This window comes from Carassius carassius, chromosome 8, assembly GCF_963082965.1.
Source record: "Carassius carassius chromosome 8, fCarCar2.1, whole genome shotgun sequence".
Classification (NCBI taxonomy): domain Eukaryota; kingdom Metazoa; phylum Chordata; class Actinopteri; order Cypriniformes; family Cyprinidae; genus Carassius; species Carassius carassius.
Window position 1 is genome coordinate 456454 of NC_081762.1, and position 22500 is coordinate 478953.

At 42.4% G+C, this 22500-nt stretch overlaps 1 protein-coding gene across 9 annotated transcripts in view; it reads right to left on the reverse strand.

The window, feature by feature from the left end:
• Window positions 1-22500, reverse strand: part of LOC132144914 (ryanodine receptor 3) — a 155661-nt gene that overhangs the window by 47881 nt on the left and 85280 nt on the right. For all 9 annotated transcript variants that reach the window (XM_059555500.1, XM_059555495.1, XM_059555498.1 and 6 more), the window contains 18 exons: window positions 21734-21854; window positions 21378-21547; window positions 19571-19791; window positions 16804-16894; window positions 16310-16450; window positions 16041-16204; window positions 14892-14970; window positions 14678-14767; window positions 14449-14595; window positions 13657-13719; window positions 12826-12901; window positions 12633-12759; window positions 12447-12562; window positions 11662-11729; window positions 11306-11427; window positions 11035-11084; window positions 10893-10953; window positions 399-637 (listed from right to left, as the gene is read on the reverse strand). In XM_059555500.1, the coding sequence (XP_059411483.1) occupies window positions 399-637; window positions 10893-10953; window positions 11035-11084; window positions 11306-11427; window positions 11662-11729; window positions 12447-12562; window positions 12633-12759; window positions 12826-12901; window positions 13657-13719; window positions 14449-14595; window positions 14678-14767; window positions 14892-14970; window positions 16041-16204; window positions 16310-16450; window positions 16804-16894; window positions 19571-19791; window positions 21378-21547; window positions 21734-21854 (2146 nt within the window). The remainder of the gene's footprint in view (window positions 1-398; window positions 638-10892; window positions 10954-11034; window positions 11085-11305; window positions 11428-11661; window positions 11730-12446; window positions 12563-12632; window positions 12760-12825; window positions 12902-13656; window positions 13720-14448; window positions 14596-14677; window positions 14768-14891; window positions 14971-16040; window positions 16205-16309; window positions 16451-16803; window positions 16895-19570; window positions 19792-21377; window positions 21548-21733; window positions 21855-22500) is intronic.

A 22500-nucleotide genomic window follows, 5' to 3' on the forward strand; every position in this document is an offset into this window, starting at 1 on the left:
TATATATTTATAATTTAACCAAATATATTTTAATCTGAACATTTACTATTTTAATTAATTTTTTTATTAACATTTGATTTTGCATCACCAGCCTAAATGCCTGAGTAAATTTTATCGTATTATTATTTATTTATTTTATTATATTATTATTTATTTTGTTTATGTTGTTGCAAATACATTTTGTGAATATCTGTGCTACTGTTACTGTTAATATTGTTTTTTTCAGTTTCAAAGTTTCAGAGGTTAACCAAGTCTTTTTTGGAACTTTTTTCTGAACGCTAACATGATGAAATCATCCAGTAAGAGCAGGAACAAGGATTTAGAAAGTAAATGGAGTCAGCATGTGCTCAGCATGAATCTCCAGGGTGTGATGTGATGGTTCTGATGTTTTGACTCACACAGAAGGTCGGAGCTGAACTGGTGTTCAGTGATGTGCTCGAACAGAGCGGTCAGGATGGGCAGCAGAGCCACTGTGGTGTAGTTGATGTTCTGCGAGACGCCCTTCATCTGACTGCGTGAGTGCGTGAACTTCCCCAGCTTCAGGTTCTCCAGAGTCTTCTCCAGATCTTCAGCCGCGCTCTCAAAGAAAGTCCTCAAACCGGCTTTGACCAGCTCCGATCCAGACTTCATCACAGTCCTGAGAGAGAAACCATTCTACATCATCTCAGTCACACACCATCTGCCTCATCACATTAGTAAAGGTTTTTGCAAATCCTTTAAGACCCTCAAAACATACATCATTTAATTTTTTTTCTTCAGATTTTTTACATTTATTTTTTAAGAGATATAAGACATAATTGTGCTCGGGTCATTTTGACCCGGCTGTGTATGGAGTACCTTTAGTGTCAAAAACACTGTGGAGTTATATTAGTATAAAAAAAAAACGTACTCGGTTACTAACGTAACCTCGGTTCTCTCTAGAAGAGGGAACGAGTACTGCGTCTTAACTAAGACGCTACGGGAAAAGTCTCTTTTCACGAAATACTGAAGCAAAAAATTATCCTTAATTTTGAATTATTGTAAAGCGCATTTGCAGCTGCACACAGCCATAGGCGAGACGGCTCGCTCTCTCATTGGCTGCTCTGCGGCAACTGCACAAGCCTATTGAGCGCAGTCTGATGCAACATCAGAACAATAAGGGCGCTTCGCGCCCTTCATGCCACTTCCCGCCGAAACGGGTGTGGCCCAACCCTATAAAAGGAGCTCGAAAAGGCTGACTCACCTGATTTATTTCATCGCCGAAGCGAACCAGAGTGAATCGTACGCACGGCAGAGAACGCAGTATTCGTTCCCTCTTCTAGAGAGAACAGAGGTTACGTTAGTAACCGAGTACGTCCTCTTACGAGAGTTCTTTCGTACTGCGTCTTAGCTAAGACGCTACGGGAACCCCATGTAAAGCGCCGTGCGCGCAGGGATCACACACAAATAAACCTGGAAGCAACGCCCAGGATTTACAGTGCACAGTCACCAGAGGGACTCACAGAGAGTACAGGACAGGAGGGGGGAGGGACCCTCCGTCCCATATCTAGCAGCGTCCGTAGACGCGGCAATATGACATCACACAGTCGAGGCAAGGCCTGACCAATGTGGTAATGCGGGTCTTACGCAATACTGCCCATATAACAGTCGACAGCGCATAACGCTTGCGATCTCAGAGTTCCAATCAGGGCCCTGATTCGACTATACCGACCGCAGCCCTGCTTGCAGGGCGGGAACCCCCAGGTTATAGAATCTGATAAATGCAGACGGCGAGGCCCAACCTGCCGCCATACATATATCCTGCAAGGAGATCCCAGTAGACCACGCCCACGACGAGGCCACGCCTCTTGTGGAGTGTGCTCTGACGCCCAGTGGGCACTGAAGGCCCCTGGAAATGTAAGCTAACGCTATGGCATCAACTATCCATCTGGATAGGCTCCTGTCTCGAAACAGCCATTCCTTTGGAACGTCCACTGAACGAGACAAACAGCTGCTCAGTCTGTCTAAAGACAGCGGAGCGAGACACATAATCTCTCAAAGCCCTAACGGGGCAAAGAAGACTTGAGTCTCCATCCTCTCCTGACACCGACAGGGCAATAACCTGAGCCCGAAACGGCGTGTTGAGGGGATTTCGGCACATAACCGTGCCTAGGTTTGAGTATGACCCTTGAGTTTAGGCCCAAACTCCAAGCACGTTGGCTCACTGAGAGCGCGTGCAGGTCACCCACACGCTTCACTGAAGCGAGAGCCAACAAGAACACTGTCTTGAACGACAGATGCTTGAGGCTAATCGTTCGGATAGGCTCGAAAGGTGAACCTTTCATGGGCTCCAAAAACTGTCGCGAGGTCCCATACAGGGACTGACGGAGGTCTGGGAGGATTCAGCCTCCTAGCTCCTCTAAGGAAGCGGATGACCAAATCGTTCCTTCCTATTGACTGACCGAGCGCTGTCTCAGAAAACGCTGCGATAGCCGCCACGTAAACTTTGAGCGTGGATGGGGCTCTGCCCTTATCCAACAGCTCCTGTAGGAAGGAGAGAACCTCCGTCACCTCACAACTAAGGGGTGAACGTCCCCGAGCTGTGCACCAGCTGGAGAACACCGACCACTTCGAGGCATACAGCCGTCGTGTCGACGGAGCTCTAGCCTGAGTGATGGTATTTAGCACTCCCACTGAGAGATCAGCGGGTAACCGTTGAGCGCCCACACATGGAGGGACCACAACTCCGGTTGAGGGTGCCAAATCGAGCCCCTGGCCTGCGAGAGGAGATCCCTCCTCAACGGCACTGGCCACGGGGCAGTGTCTGCTAACTGCATCAAATCTGGAAACCATGGTTGGTTCTTCCAAAATGGTGCTACGAGCAGTATTGAACATCTCGTTCCTCTCACCCGTTCTATCACCTGCGGAAGGAGAGAGACGGGGGGGAAAGCATAAAGCGGGCAGCACGGCCATCTCCGTGACAGCGCGCTTTCGTTCTTGGAAAAGAACGCGGGGCAGTGAGCGTTTTTGTGGGACGCGAAGAGGTCCACCTCCGCCCTGCCAAATCTCTCCCACAACAGCCGGACTGTTTGCGGGTGTAGAGACCATTCGCCCGTGGGAATGTTGTTTCTGGACAGCCTGTCTGGACCCAGATTCTGTAGCCCAGGCACATGAACTGCCCTCAGCGAGCGCAAGTTGCGCTGAGCCCAAACCAGGAGGCGTTCCGCCAACCTGTACAGGTTTCGGGACCCGAGACCGCCCTGGCGATTTATGTAGGACACCACAGACATGTTGTCCGAACGGACTAAGACGTGGTGGCCCTTGATTCGGGGACAAAAGCGCGTCAGCGCGTTCTCCACTGCCAGCATTTCCAGACAGTTGATATGTTGGAGCTTTTCCCGTTCTGACCTCAGGACAAAGGACGGTCTGCCCTCGAGCAGCGCTCCCCATCCCGAAGTGGAGGCGTCCGTCGACACCATCTTCACTTTCAAAGAAGTCCCCAGGCTTACACCTGATTGGTACCAGTCGTTCGCTGTCCAGGGTTTCAGGGCTGTAACGCGGCTCTGATTGACCCTGAGACGCAGCCGACCAGATACCCGCGCTCTCAGCCAGAACTGCAGGGGGCGCATGCGGAGCAGGCCCAACCGAAGAACTGGAGATGCTGAGGCCATGAGACCCAGCATCTTCTGAAATTCTCTGAGCGAAACGGTCGCGCCGCAGCGGAGAGAACTTGCTGCGTGCTGTGGTGAGTCCAGAGCTATACCCAAAAACAGTATCGTCTGACTGGGGTTCAGCGAACTCTTCGTCCAGTTGACACTGAGACTGAGTTTCTCGAGGTGATCGAGTAAAATGGCCCTGTGTTCCACGAGCTCCGCTCGTGATTGAGCCAGAATCAGCCAGTCGTCCAAATAGTCTCTGAGTCTGAGAGGAGCGAGCGCTGCATCCATGCACCTCGTAAACGTACGAGGAGCTACGGACAAGCCGAACGGCAGGACTGTAAACTGGTATGTCTGGCCCTCGAAGGCGAATCTCAAGTATCGACTGTGACGTGACGCTATCTGTATTTGAAAATACACGTCCTTCAGATCTATTGACATGAACCAGTCTCCTCTGCGAATATGCGCGAGGAGTTTCCTGGTCGTAAGCATTCTGAAACTGTGTTTCACCAATGCCTTGTTCAGCTGTCTTAGATCCAGTATGGGCCTGAGACCCCCGTCTTTCTTGGGCACTAGAAAGTATCTGATCCAAGATGGCGCCGCACATGGCTGCTTCAGTGCTTGGCTCTCCAGTGTTTGTACTGTTTTTGTTCGTTTTTCCTGTTTTTTGTTTAACAAACACGATCAGTTTCACCAGGGATGAACTGCTGAACATTCGGCAGAACACACCACATGATATTTTTCCGGATTTCTATTATACAGACGTTTTACTGAACATTGTTATCGGAGGAGCAGCGGCGCTGATCAAGCGCTTCAAGACGCGCAGACGGGGAAAGCGAGCGGGAGCGCTCGTCAGACTCAGGAAGCGCGGATTTCGAACGCCGTTGCCTAGCATCCATCTCGCAAATCTCCGCTCTCTACCCAACAAAACGGACGAACTCCTTCTGCTCTCTCGGACAAATAAGGATTTCTCTCACTCTGCTGCTCTGTGTTTCACGGAAACCTGGCTGAATGACGCCATACCGGACAGCGCACTCCATCTGCCGGGCTTTCAGCTGTTTAGAGCGGACCGCGACGCAGAATCAACGGGGAAATCGCGCGGCGGCGGGACATGCTTTTACATCAATGAACGGTGGTGTACAGATGTAACTGTATTAAAGAAGATGTGCTGTCCTGATCTAGAAACGCAGTTTATCAACTGCAAGCCGTTCTATTCGCCGCGGGAGTTTCACTCGTTCATTCTGGTTAGTGTTTACATCCCTCCTCAAGCGCAAGTAAGTCTGGCTTTACAGAAACTCGCTGATCAGATCACAGACACAGAACAACAACACCCGGACTCTGTTTTAATCATTCTTGGGGACTTTAATAAAGCCAATCTCTCCCATGAACTGCCAAAATACAGACAGCATGTTACCTGTCCCACCAGAGACAGTAATATACTGGATCACTGTTACACCACAATAAAGGATGCATATCACTCTGTTCCACGAGCAGCTTTGGGACGTTCTGATCACTGTCTGGTTCATCTTATACCGACCTACAAGCAGAAACTTAAATCTGCTAAACCTGTAGTAAAGACTGTGAAGAGATGGACCAGCGAAACAGAGCAGGATTTACAATCTTGTTTTGACATCACAGACTGGAGCGTTTTTGAAGCTGCTACCACCGATCTGGACGAACTCACAGAGACCGTAACATCCTATATTAGTTTCTGTGAGGATATATGCATTCCTACCAGGACTTATTTAACATTCAACAATGATAAGCCATGGTTTACAGTAAAACTCAGACACCTTCGTCAGGCCAAAGAGGATGCCTACAGAAATGGGGACAGGGTCTTGTACAATCAGGCCAGGAACACACTGAACAAAGAGATTAGAGCGGCTAAAAAGACCTACGCTAAAAAGTTGGAAGACCAGTTTACTTCCAACGACTCTACTTCAGTTTGGAGAGGACTGAGAGCCATCACAAACTACAAGACACCATCCCCTTGCACTGAGGCTAATCAACGACTTGCTAACGACCTGAATGAGTTTTATAGTAGATTTGAAACCCCCAACACCCACTCTGACCATCTCCCTGCACAACCATTAACACCTCCTGCAATCCCCCTCTCCATACCTCCTGCAATTCAAATCTGTGAAGATGATGTGCGCCAGGTCTTCAAGAAAAACAAAAGAAGAAAAGCACCAGGCCCAGATGGCGTTACACCAGCCTGTCTGAAAACCTGTGCTGACCAGCTGGCCCCCATCTTTTCACAGATCTTCAACAGATCTCTGGAGTTGTGTGAAGTGCCTTCCTGCTTCAAACGCTCAACCATAATCCCCATTCCAAAGAAACCCAAGATAACAGGACTTAACGACTACAGACCTGTGGCTCTAACGTCTGTCGTCATGAAGTCGTTTGAAAAACTGGTTCTGGCTTATCTGAAGGACATCACTGGACCCTTACTAGACCCCCTGCAGTTTGCGTACCGAGCAAACAGGTCCGTGGATGATGCAATCAACATGGCATTGCACTTCATCCTGCAACATCTGGACAAAACAGGGACTTATGTGAGGATCCTGTTTGTGGACTTTAGTTCGGCTTTCAACACCATCATCCCAACAACCCTCCAGACCAAACTGACCCAGCTCTCTGTTCCTAGCTCTATCTGTCAGTGGATCACCAGCTTTCTGACAGATAGGCAACAGTTAGTGAGACTGGGGAAATTCATGTCAAACAGCTGCTCCACCAACACTGGTGCCCCTCAGGGATGTGTTCTCTCCCCTCTGCTCTTCTCCCTGTACACCAACGACTGCACCTCTAAAGACCCCTCTGTCAAGCTCCTGAAGTTTGCAGACGACACTACAGTCATCGGCCTCATCCAGGACGGTGACGAGTCTGCTTACAGACAGGAGGTTGAGCAGCTGGCTGTCTGGTGCAGTCTTAACAACCTGGAGCTGAACACGCTCAAAACAGTGGAGATGACTGTGGACTTTAGGAGAAACCCCCCTGCACTTTCCCCACTCACCATCATGAACAGCACTGTGACTGCAGTGGAGTCATTCAGATTCCTGGGAACCACCATCTCTCAGGACCTGAAGTGGGACAATCACATTGGCTCCATTGTGAAAAAAGCCCAACAAAGGTTGTACTTCCTTCGCCAGCTGAGGAAGTTTAACCTGCCACAGGAGCTGCTGAAACAGTTCTACTCAGCCGTCATTGAGTCAGTCCTGTGTACTTCAATTACTGTCTGGTTTGGTTCAGCTACAAAATCAGATATCAGAAGACTACAGAGAACTGTTCGGACTGCTGAAAGGATTATTGGTGCTCCCCTGCCCACCCTCCAAGAACTGTACACATCCAGAGTGAGGAAAAGGACTCAGAAAATCACTCTGGATCCCTCACATCCAAGTCACCCCATCTTTGAACTTTTGCCATCTGGCCGGCGCCTCAGAGCCGCAAATACAAGAACAGCAAGGCACAAGAATAGTTTCTTCCCCCAGGCAATCTACCTCATGAACAGTTAAATGTTTCCCACTTAAACTTATGCAAAAATGTGCAATATCCTTATATTTATTTGTTACCCCTCCATCCTAGAACATTCCTGCATCTCACTCAATCCTATTCCATTATCATTTATAGCACAATTGTTTATACACTTATTTATTTGCCAATTTGTAAATCTCCTGTAAATTTTTTTTTTTTTTTTTTTTTTTTTTTTTTTGTCTGTGTGTTGTAGTCTCTGTTTACTGGAAGCTTATGTCACTAAAACAAATTCCTTGTATGCGCAAGCATACTTGGCAATAAAGCTCTCTTTCTGATTCTGTAAAGCCCCCCCTCGCTTTGAGCTTGAGATACAGGCTCTACAGCCCCTTTGCTCAACAGTTTGGATATTTCGGCCCGAAGTATGTGCGCTACTTCTGTTTTGAACGCAGTTTCGACGCGCGCTAAAAAGCGCGGAGGGCGTCGAAAAAACTGTAGCGAGTAGCCTCTCTTTATAATGCCTAGCACCAAATCCGAAACCCCTGGAAGTGCTGACCATGCATCTGCATGAATGGCTAAGGGCTGGATGCGAAGCGCGCTTTGTTGACTGGGCAACGACTGCGCTTCGGTGTGCTGCACCATGGGCGTTACGACTGTGGCATTAGAGGCGGGGAGCTCGCTGATCACAGCGGGCAGATCGCTCCTCCTCGACCCCGTCCCGTTGCTTAACCGATTGAGGGAGGGCTGAGCGGGTTCCGTGGGACTCGTGATGTCTGCGTGTAACTGTGGGCTGCAAGCGTGCACATTTACTGCTTTCGACTCGCTGTCTGCCTGGGCAGAGCGTACGTGCACGGGTTTCGTTTTTACAGAAATCACGCGCCGTGTGTGACATAGTGTTTGTGGGCACTGAGGAGTGGGCACGTTTACTATGTAGCGCGCGCGATCGACCTGAGTCGATCTTATGGGCGCGAGCCCTGTGTGCAGGGCTGTGCTTACATGTGGAGATGGGCACTGAGGAGTGGGCATCGTCACTACATTTATAGCACCATCGGCCGTGGCCAGAACACCAGAAATAACACTCTTTTTTAGAAAAAACTGGGTAGCCGTGATAACGGCTTTTGTGTGCAGGCAAGCGGGCACTTGTGCAGGCTTGCGCGTTGCAGAAAACGCTGAGACAGTCACAATTCTTGGAACTGCAACAGCGGCGCGCTTGGGTGAGAGCTCGGCCGCAGCGGAACTCGTTCACGGGCGCTTTCATAGAAGTGCTAGGATGACTTCGGGGCTTCCGGCTTCACCGTAATCCTCTGCCGTGACTCCCGCGGCGCCGGGCGACGGCTGGAAGAGCGAGAAAGGGGTCCCGAGCTGCGTTGCTGACGCTGTCGCGATGAAGCAGCTGGAGGCGGGGGGCGTGACTGAGAGCTTTGCGGGGCCGGTCTAGCACGGCTCGCTGCAGAACCGGAGTGCTTTGGCAAGAAGTGCTTAAACGCTTGTGACGCTTTCTGATCCTCGACGAATCTCTCGACAAACTCGTTGACAGACGATCCGAAGAGGCCAGCAGGAGTCAGGGGGGCGTCGAGGACCGCAGTGCGCTCAGACTCTGCCATGTCCGAAAGCGTTAGCCACAAATGTCTCTCAGCCACCGTAGTGGAAGCCATAACCCGTCCCATGGCCTGTGCAGCGGACTTAGTAGCGCGGAGGGAGAGATCCGAAGCACTCCTCAGATCCGCGAGACAGATCGCTTCAGGTCCCATCTCATCCAGCTTGCGGAGGAGATCGCCCTGGAAAATCTGCAGCGTGGCCATGGTGTGTAGCGCAGACGCAGCCTGCCCAGCAGCAGAGAAGATCCGTGCGAGCAGAGATGACGTCATGCGGCAGGCTTTCGTCCGCCGTCCAGCAGAGGGCGGGCAAAGGTGCGTTGCTATAGCCTGTTCCACCGGCGGAAGTGACTGGTAGCCTCTGTTTTTAGCATCGTCCAGTGTGGAGAATGCTGGCGAAACAGACAAACGAGTTCTCGCTGAGAATGGAGCGTTCCAAGCTTTCGCCACTTCTTCATGAAGCTCAGGAAGAAACGGGGCATGCTTCGAGCTGGGAGAAATACGCTCATCCGGGAGAAAGCTACCATCCAGCCGGGAACGAGAGGGGGGCGCGGGTGCAGACAACTCGAGGCCGAGGCTCGCCGCGGCCAGCGTAAGCACTCGCATAAGCTCTTTCTCGATATCAGCCCGTCTGCTGGGCCTCTGAGCAGAAGGCGCGAGATCCGCAGAGCTCGCCCAACCCTCACTGCCCGAAGCTAGCAGAGAGCACGTATCCTCTTCCTCCGACGCGGCCCTGAGTTCCACTTCCTCGGAGGACGCGGCAGCAGACAGCGGGCACTGACCATCAGGATACGATGCTGGGGAGGCCGGTGAAGCGGGGAGAACCGGCGAGCTCGGTTGAGCTGGAGGCGGTTCCGGTAAACGCTGGGAGCGGCGCTTTTTACGGCGCAGCGGAGGATGCAGGCTTGGAGAAGAATGCCAGGCGAGTCCTCAGAGTCACCATCGGCAGTAGCTCGCAGTGAGGGCAGCCGCTGTCAGCGAGCGCGAGCGCTGCATGATCCTCACCCAGGCAGGAGACACAGATGACGTGGCGGTCTCCTTCACTGAGCGGGGCTCTGCACGAGCCGCACGAGGGCATCTTTAAAAAGACGCAGCTCTTTTACGAGTGTGTGTCGCAGGGCGAACACACACAAGGATATTAAAAGGATATAGGCGCCGGAGAGCTCAGCAGGAACGGCAGTGGAAGGCGGCGAAGGGCAGCTGCTTCAGAAGTGGCTCGTCCCGCTGAGATCATTATCAGACGGCGCTTGCTTCCTTCGTGATCCAACGATGCGTGAGCTTCGCTGAAGAGATGAAAAATCAGGTGAGTCAGCCTTTTCAAGCTCCTTTTATAGGGTGGGCCACACCCGTTTCGGCGGGAAGTGGCATGAAGGGCGCGAAGCTTATTGGTCTGATGTTGCATCAGCCTGCGCTCGATAGGCTTGTGCAGTTGCCGCAGAGCAGCCACTGAGCGAGCGAGCCGTCTCGCCTATGGCTGTGTGCTGCTGCAAATGCGCTTTACAATAATTCAAAATTAACGATAATTTTTTGCTTCAGTATTTCGTGAAGAGACTTTTCCCGTAGCGTCTTAGCTAAGACGCAGCACGAGAGAACTCTCGTAAGAGAACTTTTATGTCATCTATCTGTCATCTACAGATGAACCATTGCAGCATGAAACATTTATCATGTTTTTCATCTGCAAGTGAAAGTTTAAGCAAGTAAAACCTTTTGAGAGTAATATTCATGTTGTTTTGTTATATATACGTAAATTTGTAGATTTAATACATTTTGACTGTTTTTGAGCAATCATGAGTGACAAACTCAAAGGAATTCAATTAAATTATATTAATTTCAATGTGGTTAATATTGATCATTCTCAGATTATATTTTCTTATAAATTTCATGCAATGATATATTCGAATAAAATTTCTCATCAACATTGAAAAAATAAATAAATAAATAAATAAATTGTATATATATATATATAGTTTTTTGGTTTGGTTCATATGTTATTTTATTATTAATAAAAAAAAGAAAATGCAGTAATAACAGGAACATTCAAAACTTTGATTTTGAATTAGATTTTTTCACATTCACTCATTGAGAAGCTGCTGATCAGATATATCAGAAATAGTAAGTTATGCCTATTTTTTAAAATAATGATTATTCCCGGAATGTAAAAAAAAAATACTGATCATGAACATACTGAAGCTAATGACAGGAAGTGAGGTCGTACCTGGTGTCCAGCGTGTGTGCGAGGATGTGCAGACAGCTGACTATCGTGGTGGAGTCACTTCCTGCAAACACAAAACATAAAGCACTGAGAAGCAGACACTTGATGAGCACGAGAGACCGTCAGACAGACGCGGTGATCTTACCAAACAGAGAGATCCTGTGTCTAACCAGAGTGGCCAGCTTACAGAACAGACTAGAGACCAGCAGAAGGCAGCAGGGAGTGAGGAGACAGCGAGAGGAAGGAAGAAACGCTAGCTTAGACAGGTGAGCAGAGAAGAAGCAGCTATATATATCAATTATAAAGCAGATTAACCAGCATGTGCCATGATTTATAAATGAAGCGTGACGAGTGAAGAGGGTAAATCAAACCGACAAGTTTCTGACTATGAGACTATGACATTAGCCACTCATCACCTGGTGACCATCTCCTTCTCTTTGTTCGACGCGTATCCGCTGCTGCTCAGATTCTTAGTGGGTGACGACAGGAAGTAGAGCGAGTGGTTTTTAAAGTACTGGTCTATAAGGGGGAGGAGCACCTACAGGAAGTACAACAGGTCAACAGGAAACTAAAGTATGGTTATATATATATATTACTTTAAAATGGCTTATTTTACATCTATATAAAGTAAAATGTATATTCAATAAAAATATATAAATAGATAAAACATAGAATTGAATACCGAAATTAATGTTATAATATATATAGATATATATATATATATATATAGGGTAACGTCTCAAACATTCAGATTCAGAAATCATTCTCAAACCTTAGCAAAGAACTTGATTTCCTGTTCATGTGGTGATCTGTCATTCTTTCCACTGGTAGCCATCGCCTCTGTAACAAGGGAATTAGTTAAAGTTAAAGGGTTACTCCACTCTAAAATGAACATTTTGTCATTAATAACTTACCATCTTGTCGTTCCAAACCGGTAAAAGCTCAGTTCGTCTTCCAAACACAGTTTAAGATATTTTGGATGAAAACATGGAGGCTGTCCCATAGACTGCCGAGTAAATAACAGTGTCAAGGTCCACTTTTTAAAAGCGAAGAAAACAATGTGCTGCGTATACTCTTCTGTGTTCTCCGCGCCACAAGAATGCAATGTTTTATTTAAAATCAAAGCTAAATACACGTAGAAACAGCGCATCCTTGTGGCGCGGAGGACACAAGAAGAGCACACACAGCACGGTGATATGAAGTGACACAGAGGAGACTGTTGACAAAGGAATTATTTAATAAAGTTGTTATTTTTGTTTTCTTCACTTACAAAAAGTGTTCCCATAGCTTCAAATAATTCCTGGACCTTGACACTGTTATTTACTCGGCAGTCTATGGGACAGTCGCAAGCCTTCAGGTTTTCATCCAAAAATATCTTAAACTGTGTTTGAAGACGGACAGAGGTTTTACGGGTTTGGAACGACATGAGGGTAAGTGATTAATTACAAAATGTTCATTTTGGGGTGGAGTAATCCTTTAATTCATGAATCTGTGACAGAACGAGTTTCTCTGTCCTCAGATGAACAGAAGAGAACCGCGAGAAGTGCTTTCACTAACCGAGGTGAGCGATGAATTCCTGCGCCGAGTCCACGTACTTCAGCAGCTTCTTCAGGAAGCGGTAGGCGAAGCGTTTCTCCATCGAAGACGAGTCCTGCTCCATGTGCTTCAGACGCCTGGAACACAGCAGCAGCGGCGTTACATCCGGTGCTCATGCGTGTGACAGGCGTGTGAAAGCGCACGCACCTGCTGACGGCGTATCCGTGGATCTGCAGGAAGCGGAAGAGATCCTGCGCTCGCTCTCTGTCTCTGATCTTCTCTTTGGCCGTGAGCGTGTCGTAGGGCACCAGCAGCGGATGAGCTCCTCCTGCGGCTGAGAGAACACACAACATGTCACGTATGACCCTCACAACACGCCTCGCTCTCGAGAATAACTAACCTCTGCTGCACAGATCACTCTTCTTCTTCTTGGCCCAGATGTTGTGATAGTTTTCAGCTACGACCTCAACCATCGACTGAAGAACAGAAGATTGACTCTATTAGCCGTGGAAAGTCCAGAATCTGTCTAGAACACACTGGGATATGCACAACTATATACAGACAATAATTAATGGAAGAAATGGCTGTTCTGATTCATAAACCTACAAACACTGAACAGGAACTGACAAAACTTTACAACACGCTTCCATCTATTACATTATTTAAATTTTTAACAATAGTAATACAGCTGTTCATCTTGGTTAAATGTTAATTTTAGATCTGGAACGATTAGTCGACATTATTGTTTATAAAAAATTTTGACTAATATTTGTGTCGTCAAATAGTCGTTTGACCTCATATGTAAGACCTTGCAATAACGCAGTTTGACCAGAGTGGCAATGTAGCGCAAGATTGAAATTCAGTTTTGTTTACAACGTGTTAATAAAAATCTAAATTAAAATTTGCATACAGAAATATATTGGTAATGCACAAACCAATGTAAACAAATACGATCTTATTAATTTATTAATGCATTTAAAAAAATCTAAACATCAGTTACAATTATTAATTATTTTGTTATCAATTATTATTTTGTTGATTATTTATTATTTGTTATCAAGTAGGATTAATAAAAATTGCTCAATTTTATTGCCATATCATAAATATATCATATATATACAGAAACATTTTAAAAAATTTAAGACGAAAAAAAAATATTTTTTCAGAATACATTTTCAAAATATGTCCAGATTAAAATCACTGTATGCATGGATTCATGTTAACAGATCACCTGCAGTTCTCTGGACAGAAGGACGCTGCTCATGTCCAGCGGGTTGGGATTGAAGCCGTTACCCTGAAAGCACACGATAACAAATGCTGCGTCACGTCTGTGAATGTGTTCTGCGTTATTGGACTGACCTCACTGTCTAGAATCCCAGGATTTCACTCGAGGCTGGAATCTTAAAGGGATAGTTCACCCAATAGTGAAAAGTAGCCCATGATTTACTCACCCTCAAGCCATCCTAGCTGTATGTGACTTTCTTCTTTCAGACGAATCTATTCTGAGTTATATATATATATATATAAAAAACATCCTGGCTCTTCCTAACTTTATAATGGCAGAGAATGGGTGTTATTTTTCAATACTTCAAAAGAAGTCCAATAAAGCACAACCATCCATCAGTTAGCACAAGCTAGAGATTATGGTTTATAAAGTTTTAAATATGGTTATTTCTCTTACACGAACACATCGATTCGCTACAGGAGGCCTTTATTCACTCCCCGGAGCTGTGCGAGGCAATTTTTATGATGGATGGATGCGCTTTATTGGACTTCTTTTGGACTATTGAAAAAAATAACACCCATTCACTGCCATTATAAAGCTTGGAAATTTTATTTTTACATAACTCCGATTGGATTCGTCTGAAAGAAGAAAGTCACATACAGCTAGGATGGCTTGAGGGTGAGTAAATCGTGCTACTTTTCATTTTTGTGTGAACTATCCCTTTAATGATGAAATCGCTGCATTTACAAAGTTGGCTAGTATTATAAATCATTACGTAGATGATCAAGTATAAAGTACCTGAGAGGCCTGTGAGATGCGGTGCATCTTCTCCATCTCTCTCTGCTGGAACACGCTGTCTTCTTCTCTGGTGCGGTCGATGCTCCAGCCCATCGCTAACATGCTCTTCAAGGACTCGCGCACCGTCCAGCAATACATCTCCTTCTCCTGCCGACAGAAAACGTGCTGGCAGTCGTTGTGATGGGATTATGATGGAGATTTTAAGGGTAAATACGTGTATGTGTTGTACCTTCTCTGTCAAGGACTTGTAGGATCTCAGCATAGGGTGAGTTTTTGCTTTCTCGTCGATGTTTTCTCCGTGTTTCCAGCCCAGAAGCACCTAAACACAGATTGGAGCAACCAAAACATCAGCATGATCAGTTGAGAATCTCATGTTTAATGTACATCTCTCAGCTTGAATCGAGAAGCTGACTGAAGTGGAGATGCGGTTGTGTTTCTCTCACCTTCTCAGCAGCCCATTTCTCATGGGAATGTTCAGCGTATTTGTTTGCGATGTACTCCAGCTTCTCCGGCAGGCAGATGCTAAGAGGAAAACAGAAGCGTCGATCAAATCATCTCAGGCTGTGACGTGATGAGGAGACGCGTCTCAGTCCTCAGCCAAAGGTATCATCAATATAATATAGATATTTATCATGATATTCCTTAATAGTGAAGGAAGCTTGAGAGTAAACACTTAATAATGTGAATATTACACTCCTTTTAATTTAGTGTCACATGAAATCCATTTTTATTTTCCCTCAAATTCTGTGGTTTCCAACGTTTCTTTTCTTGATTCTGTGTTTGATGCATTAATCAGTGTCGGGTGTAATGCATTACTAAATAATTAATAATTGTAATTTAAACATTTTTTTTTGCTTTATTTTTTTATGTTAATTACACTTCTCATGTAATTGCATTAAACACTCTATAGACTATAAAACAATTCAATATCAAACAGTAGATTTAACATCTAAAGTTAAAATGCATGTTTAAATGTCTCCTCCCTTTAAATAGTTTTGTCAGTTCAAGAATAATTCATGCAATTTGATATTATTTATTTGAAAGAATTAAAAGCAGTTTAATGGTTTTCTTTGTATTGCTCAACTTTCAGTAATTAGTGATAAGTAATACAACACTTTTTTATAGAGAGTAATTACTATAGTAATCTAATTACACTGTTAAAGATGGAATTAGTAAGTAGTAACAAATAACTTTTTTTCAGAGTAACCCCAGTGTTTCCCAACCATGTTCTATCTCCATTATATTTAGTTATTTTTATTGTTTTAAATCAATGATATTGGTAATCTTTATGTCTGTTTGTGGATTTTATAAATATTTAACCAATGCTTTTAAAAGAGCTTGTGGCTAAAGTTCCTTAAACCGTTAAAGAACTAAAGTTCGTAACTGCATCGGATCCTCAACTGTCAGCAAAACCTCGTAACTCAATATCATGAGATTTTGGCCAAAACTGAGCTCCCATATAGCTACAATAAACTTGATTAACGTCTAAGTAAATGAAAATGCAATGCTGTAATGACACATGCAAGTGTCTGATCATATATAAAGCCACAATACCAACTCTGATGAAGCTGTTTAATTTAATTATGACGTACTTGGCTGTGTTTACGGGTCTGGGGTTGAAGTTTCCCTGCGTGTCGACAGACACCTGCTTCTCCAGCGTGGTGCTGAGCGTGGAGTCGATGTAGTCCGGCGGCAGAGCTCCAGCGATGGCACTCAGACACGGCATGGCCATCTTAAACAGATCTTGCTCATACTTCTACAAACACAGTCATTCAGAAGATGAGCGCTCAAGCGCTTGGGGTCGGAAAGAGTTCACTGTTACTTTAGATTCATTGAATCCACCCAGCCCCAATCTCTTCACCTTCTGAGACAGAGAGTCAAAGATTCCCCAAAAGATCTTCTTGGTAAGCAGCAGCTCCTCCTCGGACGCCTGACCGTAACTCCCCCATCCGGACGGCAGACAGTAATACTTCCAGTTCTGCTCGTAATGATTCGTCAACAGCTGTGAAACATGATCATTGAGGGTTGCCATATAAAAACATCCTCTTTGAAACACGAATCACACGCCAATGCTGCTTTTTTTCTGATGATTTAATGACGAGCAACGAGACAAACTACATTAACGAGTCATTAATGGACATTAGATGAGTTAAGAGTCCAAAACCAGATCACCGATGGATAAAAACAACATCCACTGCCGATGAGTGAGACGCGGAGTTAAAATAAGGGGAGCCGTCTGAGTCAAATGGCATGATGAATGTGGGCGTGGCTCAAACCAAAGGGGTGGAGTCAAACTACAGAGCAATGGAAGGAAACAGTCAAAGTATAAATCACATAATCGTGAGACTTGTTTACCTTTAGAGGCATCTTACAGTATTCAGACAACAACGGGACGTCAAACACCAGTCGGCGCAGCAGATGCTGGAGCATGGAGGGTCTGAGGTACCTGAACACAACACAAAACACGGACGAAATCTGACTCCAGTCCACACACAAACCGCTGTCAGACAGACAATACTGCTATTTTACTGTCCTATTAATCACTTAAAACCAGCATTATATACTATAACCATAACTATAATGATGACTATATTACTATAGCGATAACTATAATGATAACGATAATTATAACTATAATGATGCCTATTGCAATAACTATAACGACCATTATAGCGATAACTATACCAATAAGGATAATTATAACTATACCAATAATGATGACTATAACAATAACTATAACGACCATTATAGCGATAACAATAAGGATAATTATAACTATAATGATGACTATAACAATAACTATAACGACCATTATAGCTATAACAATAACGATAATTATAACTATAATGATGACTATAACAATAACTATAACGACCATTATAGCGATAACAATAACGATAATTATAACTATAATGATGACTATAACAATAACTATAACGACCATTATAGCGATAACAATAACGATAATTATAACTATAATGATGCCTATTGCAATAACTATAACGACCATTATAGCGATAACAATAACGATAATTATAACTATAATGATGACTATAACAATAACGACCATTATAGCGATAACTATACCAATAAGGATAATTATAACTATAACTATAATGATGACTATAACAATAACTATAACGACCATTATAGCGATAACAATAAGGATAATTATAACTATAATGATGACTACAGCAATAACTATAACGACCATTATAGCGATAACAATAACAATAATTATAACTATAATGATGACTATAACAATAACTATAACGACCATTATAGCGATAACAATAACGATAATTATAACTATAATGATGACTACAGCAATAACTATAACGACCATTATAGCGATAACTATAACGATAATTATAACTATAATGATGACTATAACAATAACTATAACGACCATTATAGCGATAACAATAACGATAATTATAACTATAATGATGCCTATTGCAATAACTATAACGACCATTATAGCGATAACAATAACGATAATTATAACTATAATGATGACTATAACAATAACTATAACGACCATTATAGCGATAACAATAACGATAATTATAACTATAATGATGCCTATTGCAATAACTATAACGACCATTATAGCGATAACAATAACGATAATTATAACTATAATGATGACTATAACAATAACTATAACGACCATTATAGCGATAACAATAACGATAATTATAACTATAATGATGCCTATTGCAATAACTATAACGACCATTATAGCGATAACAATAACGATAATTATAACTATAATGATGCCTATTGCAATAACTATAACGACCATTATAGCGATAACAATAACGATAATTATAACTATAATGATGACTATAACAATAACTATAACGACCATTATAGCGATAACAATAACGATAATTATAACTATAATGATGACTATAACAATAACGACCATTATAGCGATAACTATACCAATAAGGATAATTATAACTATAACTATAATGATGACTATAACAATAACTATAACGACCATTATAGCGATAACAATAAGGATAATTATAACTATAATGATGACTACAGCAATAACTATAACGACCATTATAGCGATAACAATAACAATAATTATAACTATAATGATGACTATAACAATAACTATAACGACCATTATAGCGATAACAATAACGATAATTATAACTATAATGATGACTACAGCAATAACTATAACGACCATTATAGCGATAACTATAACGATAATTATAACTATAATGATGACTATAACAATAACTATAACGACCATTATAGCGATAACAATAACGATAATTATAACTATAATGATGACTATAACAATAACTATAACGACCATTATAGCGATAACAATAACGATAATTATAACTATAATGATGACTACAGCAATAACTATAACGACCATTATAGCGATAACTATAACTATAATGATGACTATTGCGATAACTATAATGATAACTATATCTATAATTATAATAACTATAGCGAACACTATAGCTATAACAATGACTATTATGAAACCACAAAGCTAAATATAGCAATATCTATGATAACTACAGTAATTACTATGTATGGATGTATAATTGTAACTGTAATGATAAATATATCTATAAAAATAGCTATAATTTAACCACAAAAATAACTATATAGATAACTATAAATATAATTAGAACAATAGCTATAATGAGACCACAACGATAATGATAACTAGTATAATTACTACTATAATATAATAAGTATAATGGTAGCTATAACGAAACTAATAACCATAATGAAACTTACTTAAACTATAATTACAGTGATAACTACAGCAAAACTGTCAACTATAACGATAACTACGTTAGCGTCCACACAAGTGGATCATAATGTTGTGTTTACTATAAGCTCGCTGCAGCTTTGATTAAGCATGAAAGATTTTAAATGAATTGAAATGTTTAGCTGGAAAAGATCACTCTGAATGGGACTGCAACAATATCAGTCTTCTGTGACGTTATTGCTATAGTTGTTCTGTGAGCTTCATTGCCGTGATCGTTACAGTTATTGTTCTTGCTCTGAAGGGGCCTTAAGTTCATTCAAGCGATCAGGAGCCCATTACTGTATGATAACGAGCAGCTGTCACCTGCAGATGGCCAGCAGACACTCCTCGATGGCGTCGCGTTGGGCTTTGGTGAGCGAGCAGCCCTTGGACAGACGGTAGACGGTGTAGAGCGTGGAGTCGATGAGCGTGGCGTGATGCTCTGTGCCGGAGAAGTGAGGAGCGCAGCGGGTCAGCAGGGGCAACACGGCCGAACCGATGTACCTGTTCATTGCCAGAGCGGTTTCTGTGGTGCGCAAAGCCTCCTGGGAACGAACACAACACCTCAGAGAGGACTTATCTGAATCACTGGTGGGAGGTTTTCATGATCACATCTGAATTGATTTTTACTCAGTCTTTAAAGTTGCATCCACTGATTTAGCAGTTAAAAGCATGCATCAGTAAAGGTAAAGCGGCAGAAGATACGACTAAACGACTTAAAAGTGGAACAAAAGCATCTCATCCCAATTCAACATTTGACATTCAATTGTGTCAGAAGTTCAAAATGACACAACAACCACTTGCTTTTACAGTCAAAACAAAACAACAATAAAATTAAACAAGACAAAACAAATAAAACAAAAACCAAAAAAACAGACAAAATACAACCAACTAAACCGAAATTTAAAATCAACAACCAAACAAAACATACAAAAGCAAACAATGAAGCAAAACAAACCAAGACAAAACTTTGAGCTGAATTGATCTGATTAATGGCTCTTTTGTCTTCTGTAGAGCTGATTTACTGCAGGAACTGAACTCATAGTCTTCAAGATGAATTTTACAACATAAACACTGTTATTTTCCTGTTTATTTCTCTGAAGCTGTTTTGAAACAAGATGCAACAAGATATAAATATATTACTGTTGTAAATCACTATTGTCCTGTAAAATAAAAATGAATGCTTCATAATTAAAGGGCTAAATTATTTCATTTTAAATTGCAAGACACAATACTAATATTAATGTTTTAAATAATTCTAATTCAAAAGAATAAATAATAATACTGGTGGAATGCTGTAAACTCACATTTACAGAAATATTGGAAATTATGCAAACCTGTTCCCAAAATGCATGTTAAATATGTGAAGTCTGCCAGATATTTCAATAATTTAACAACATATTGGTTAATGGTCACATGACAAGTTTCATTTAGATTTCTTAATTTGATTTTGTTTTTATTTTACAATTATGTGTATAGAAAGATGCCTGTATACAGTGCTTATTATTGTTATTTTAACCAATTATAAAAAAGCGATATAAATATGCTACTGTTGTAATTTGATAATTATAATTACGTAATTTAATAATTATGCATATTTACAATACTAATATTTATGTTTTAAATTATCCAAAATCTGAATACTGTTGAAAAGCCGTAAACTTAAATCAACGGAAATGTTGGAAATTGAGCGAATGTGTAAATAAACTGAACTTTGCACATACTTGTGTTCCTAAAATGCATGTATTTATAATGCGATCTGATGCTGAAAACACTGTAGTGCAACAGACGACATCCAGATTTAAACCGCAGAATTTGATTGGCTATTCACTGCACAGCAACAGTGATTTACTTTACCTTCACATTAAACTAGAATGTAATGGGATTTTTATCAAAACCGTACATCCGATCAGTAAGAAAAGATAAAGCACACTCTGTAAGATCAGTCTGAGGAATCTAAGCAGAGTTTGGAGTCTGTAGAGTTAAAGCTCTAGGAGGAGTTAGAGTCAGAAATGTTAGTCTCAGAAGAAGAAGAATAGCATTTCAGTAAGCTGGCTTTCCCAAGACAACTTAATTATTAGTTTCTCATCAGTTCACACACTCTCCTTGAGTCCTGTCTCAAAGCACTGACCGTGTCCAGCGAGGCAGCGGCTCTCAGGTCCGGCAGGAAGCCCACCTCTAACAGATGCAGCAGGAAGCTCTGGTCCTCGATGCCATACACACGCTCCAGGAACAGCACCATGGGGGCCTTGTGGTCCGGGCAGAAAGTGGCCGACATGTCAGGCTCAGACACGCCGCCGTCTGACACACACACACACACACACACAGATTCATTCACATCATTTCTCAGCACAAACTGATGTGCCATTAATTTTCTTTAATTAGACTGATTGAACTGCATGCATCATGCAATTACTTCCAGAAGACATTTCAATCCCTTTGTGTTGTTTCATTGTAAAATGTGAGAATTAGGAGAGTGTTTGGCACCTTTAATGACGACGGGCATCTTGAGAGGGATGCTGATGATGCCCACCAGATCCTCCGTGGGAACCAGAGAGCGAAGGATGGCACGAATCCTCAGAGCTTCACCTTTACCCTTATTGATCAGCTGAGAGACCAGATCAATCAATCAGAGTATCAGCTCACATCACCCTCGATCAACATCCATGCACGGCTGCGTGATTTTTCTCATTTTCCAAGGTTAAATTGAATGTAATGTAATCACCAACACATTGAAAAACAATGGAAAACTGCTTCTCTGTGTCTGATATTTGATGTTTGCATGATGCTGTTTTCATTCACTGTTAATAATCATCTGCTGCTGCTGTTTTACTGACAGTCAGGAGGAATTTGAGATGACCTCTAAAACTGAATGTCTACATTTTGGGTGAAAAATCTCACACATTTTTCTTATTTAATATTATTTCTGAATATAAAGGATATGTTTAAGACAAGCTTGTGCAATATTCGCCTTCATATTTCATGAATCTTTTCTGCAAATATATTTAGCAAGTCATCTTTAAAAAAGTAAAATTAAAATAAAATAATTTTAAAATAAAAAAATAATAATAGAAATTAAATACATTTTTAAAAATATCAAATTTAAATAATACATTTTATAAATAAAAAATAATACAAATAAAAACAACAAAACTAAATTAAAATTCATTTAAAATATGAATGAAATAAATCAAAACAAAACACTTAAAGGTTAAATCGTAAAATGTCCAATTAAAATAATAATTCAAACACTT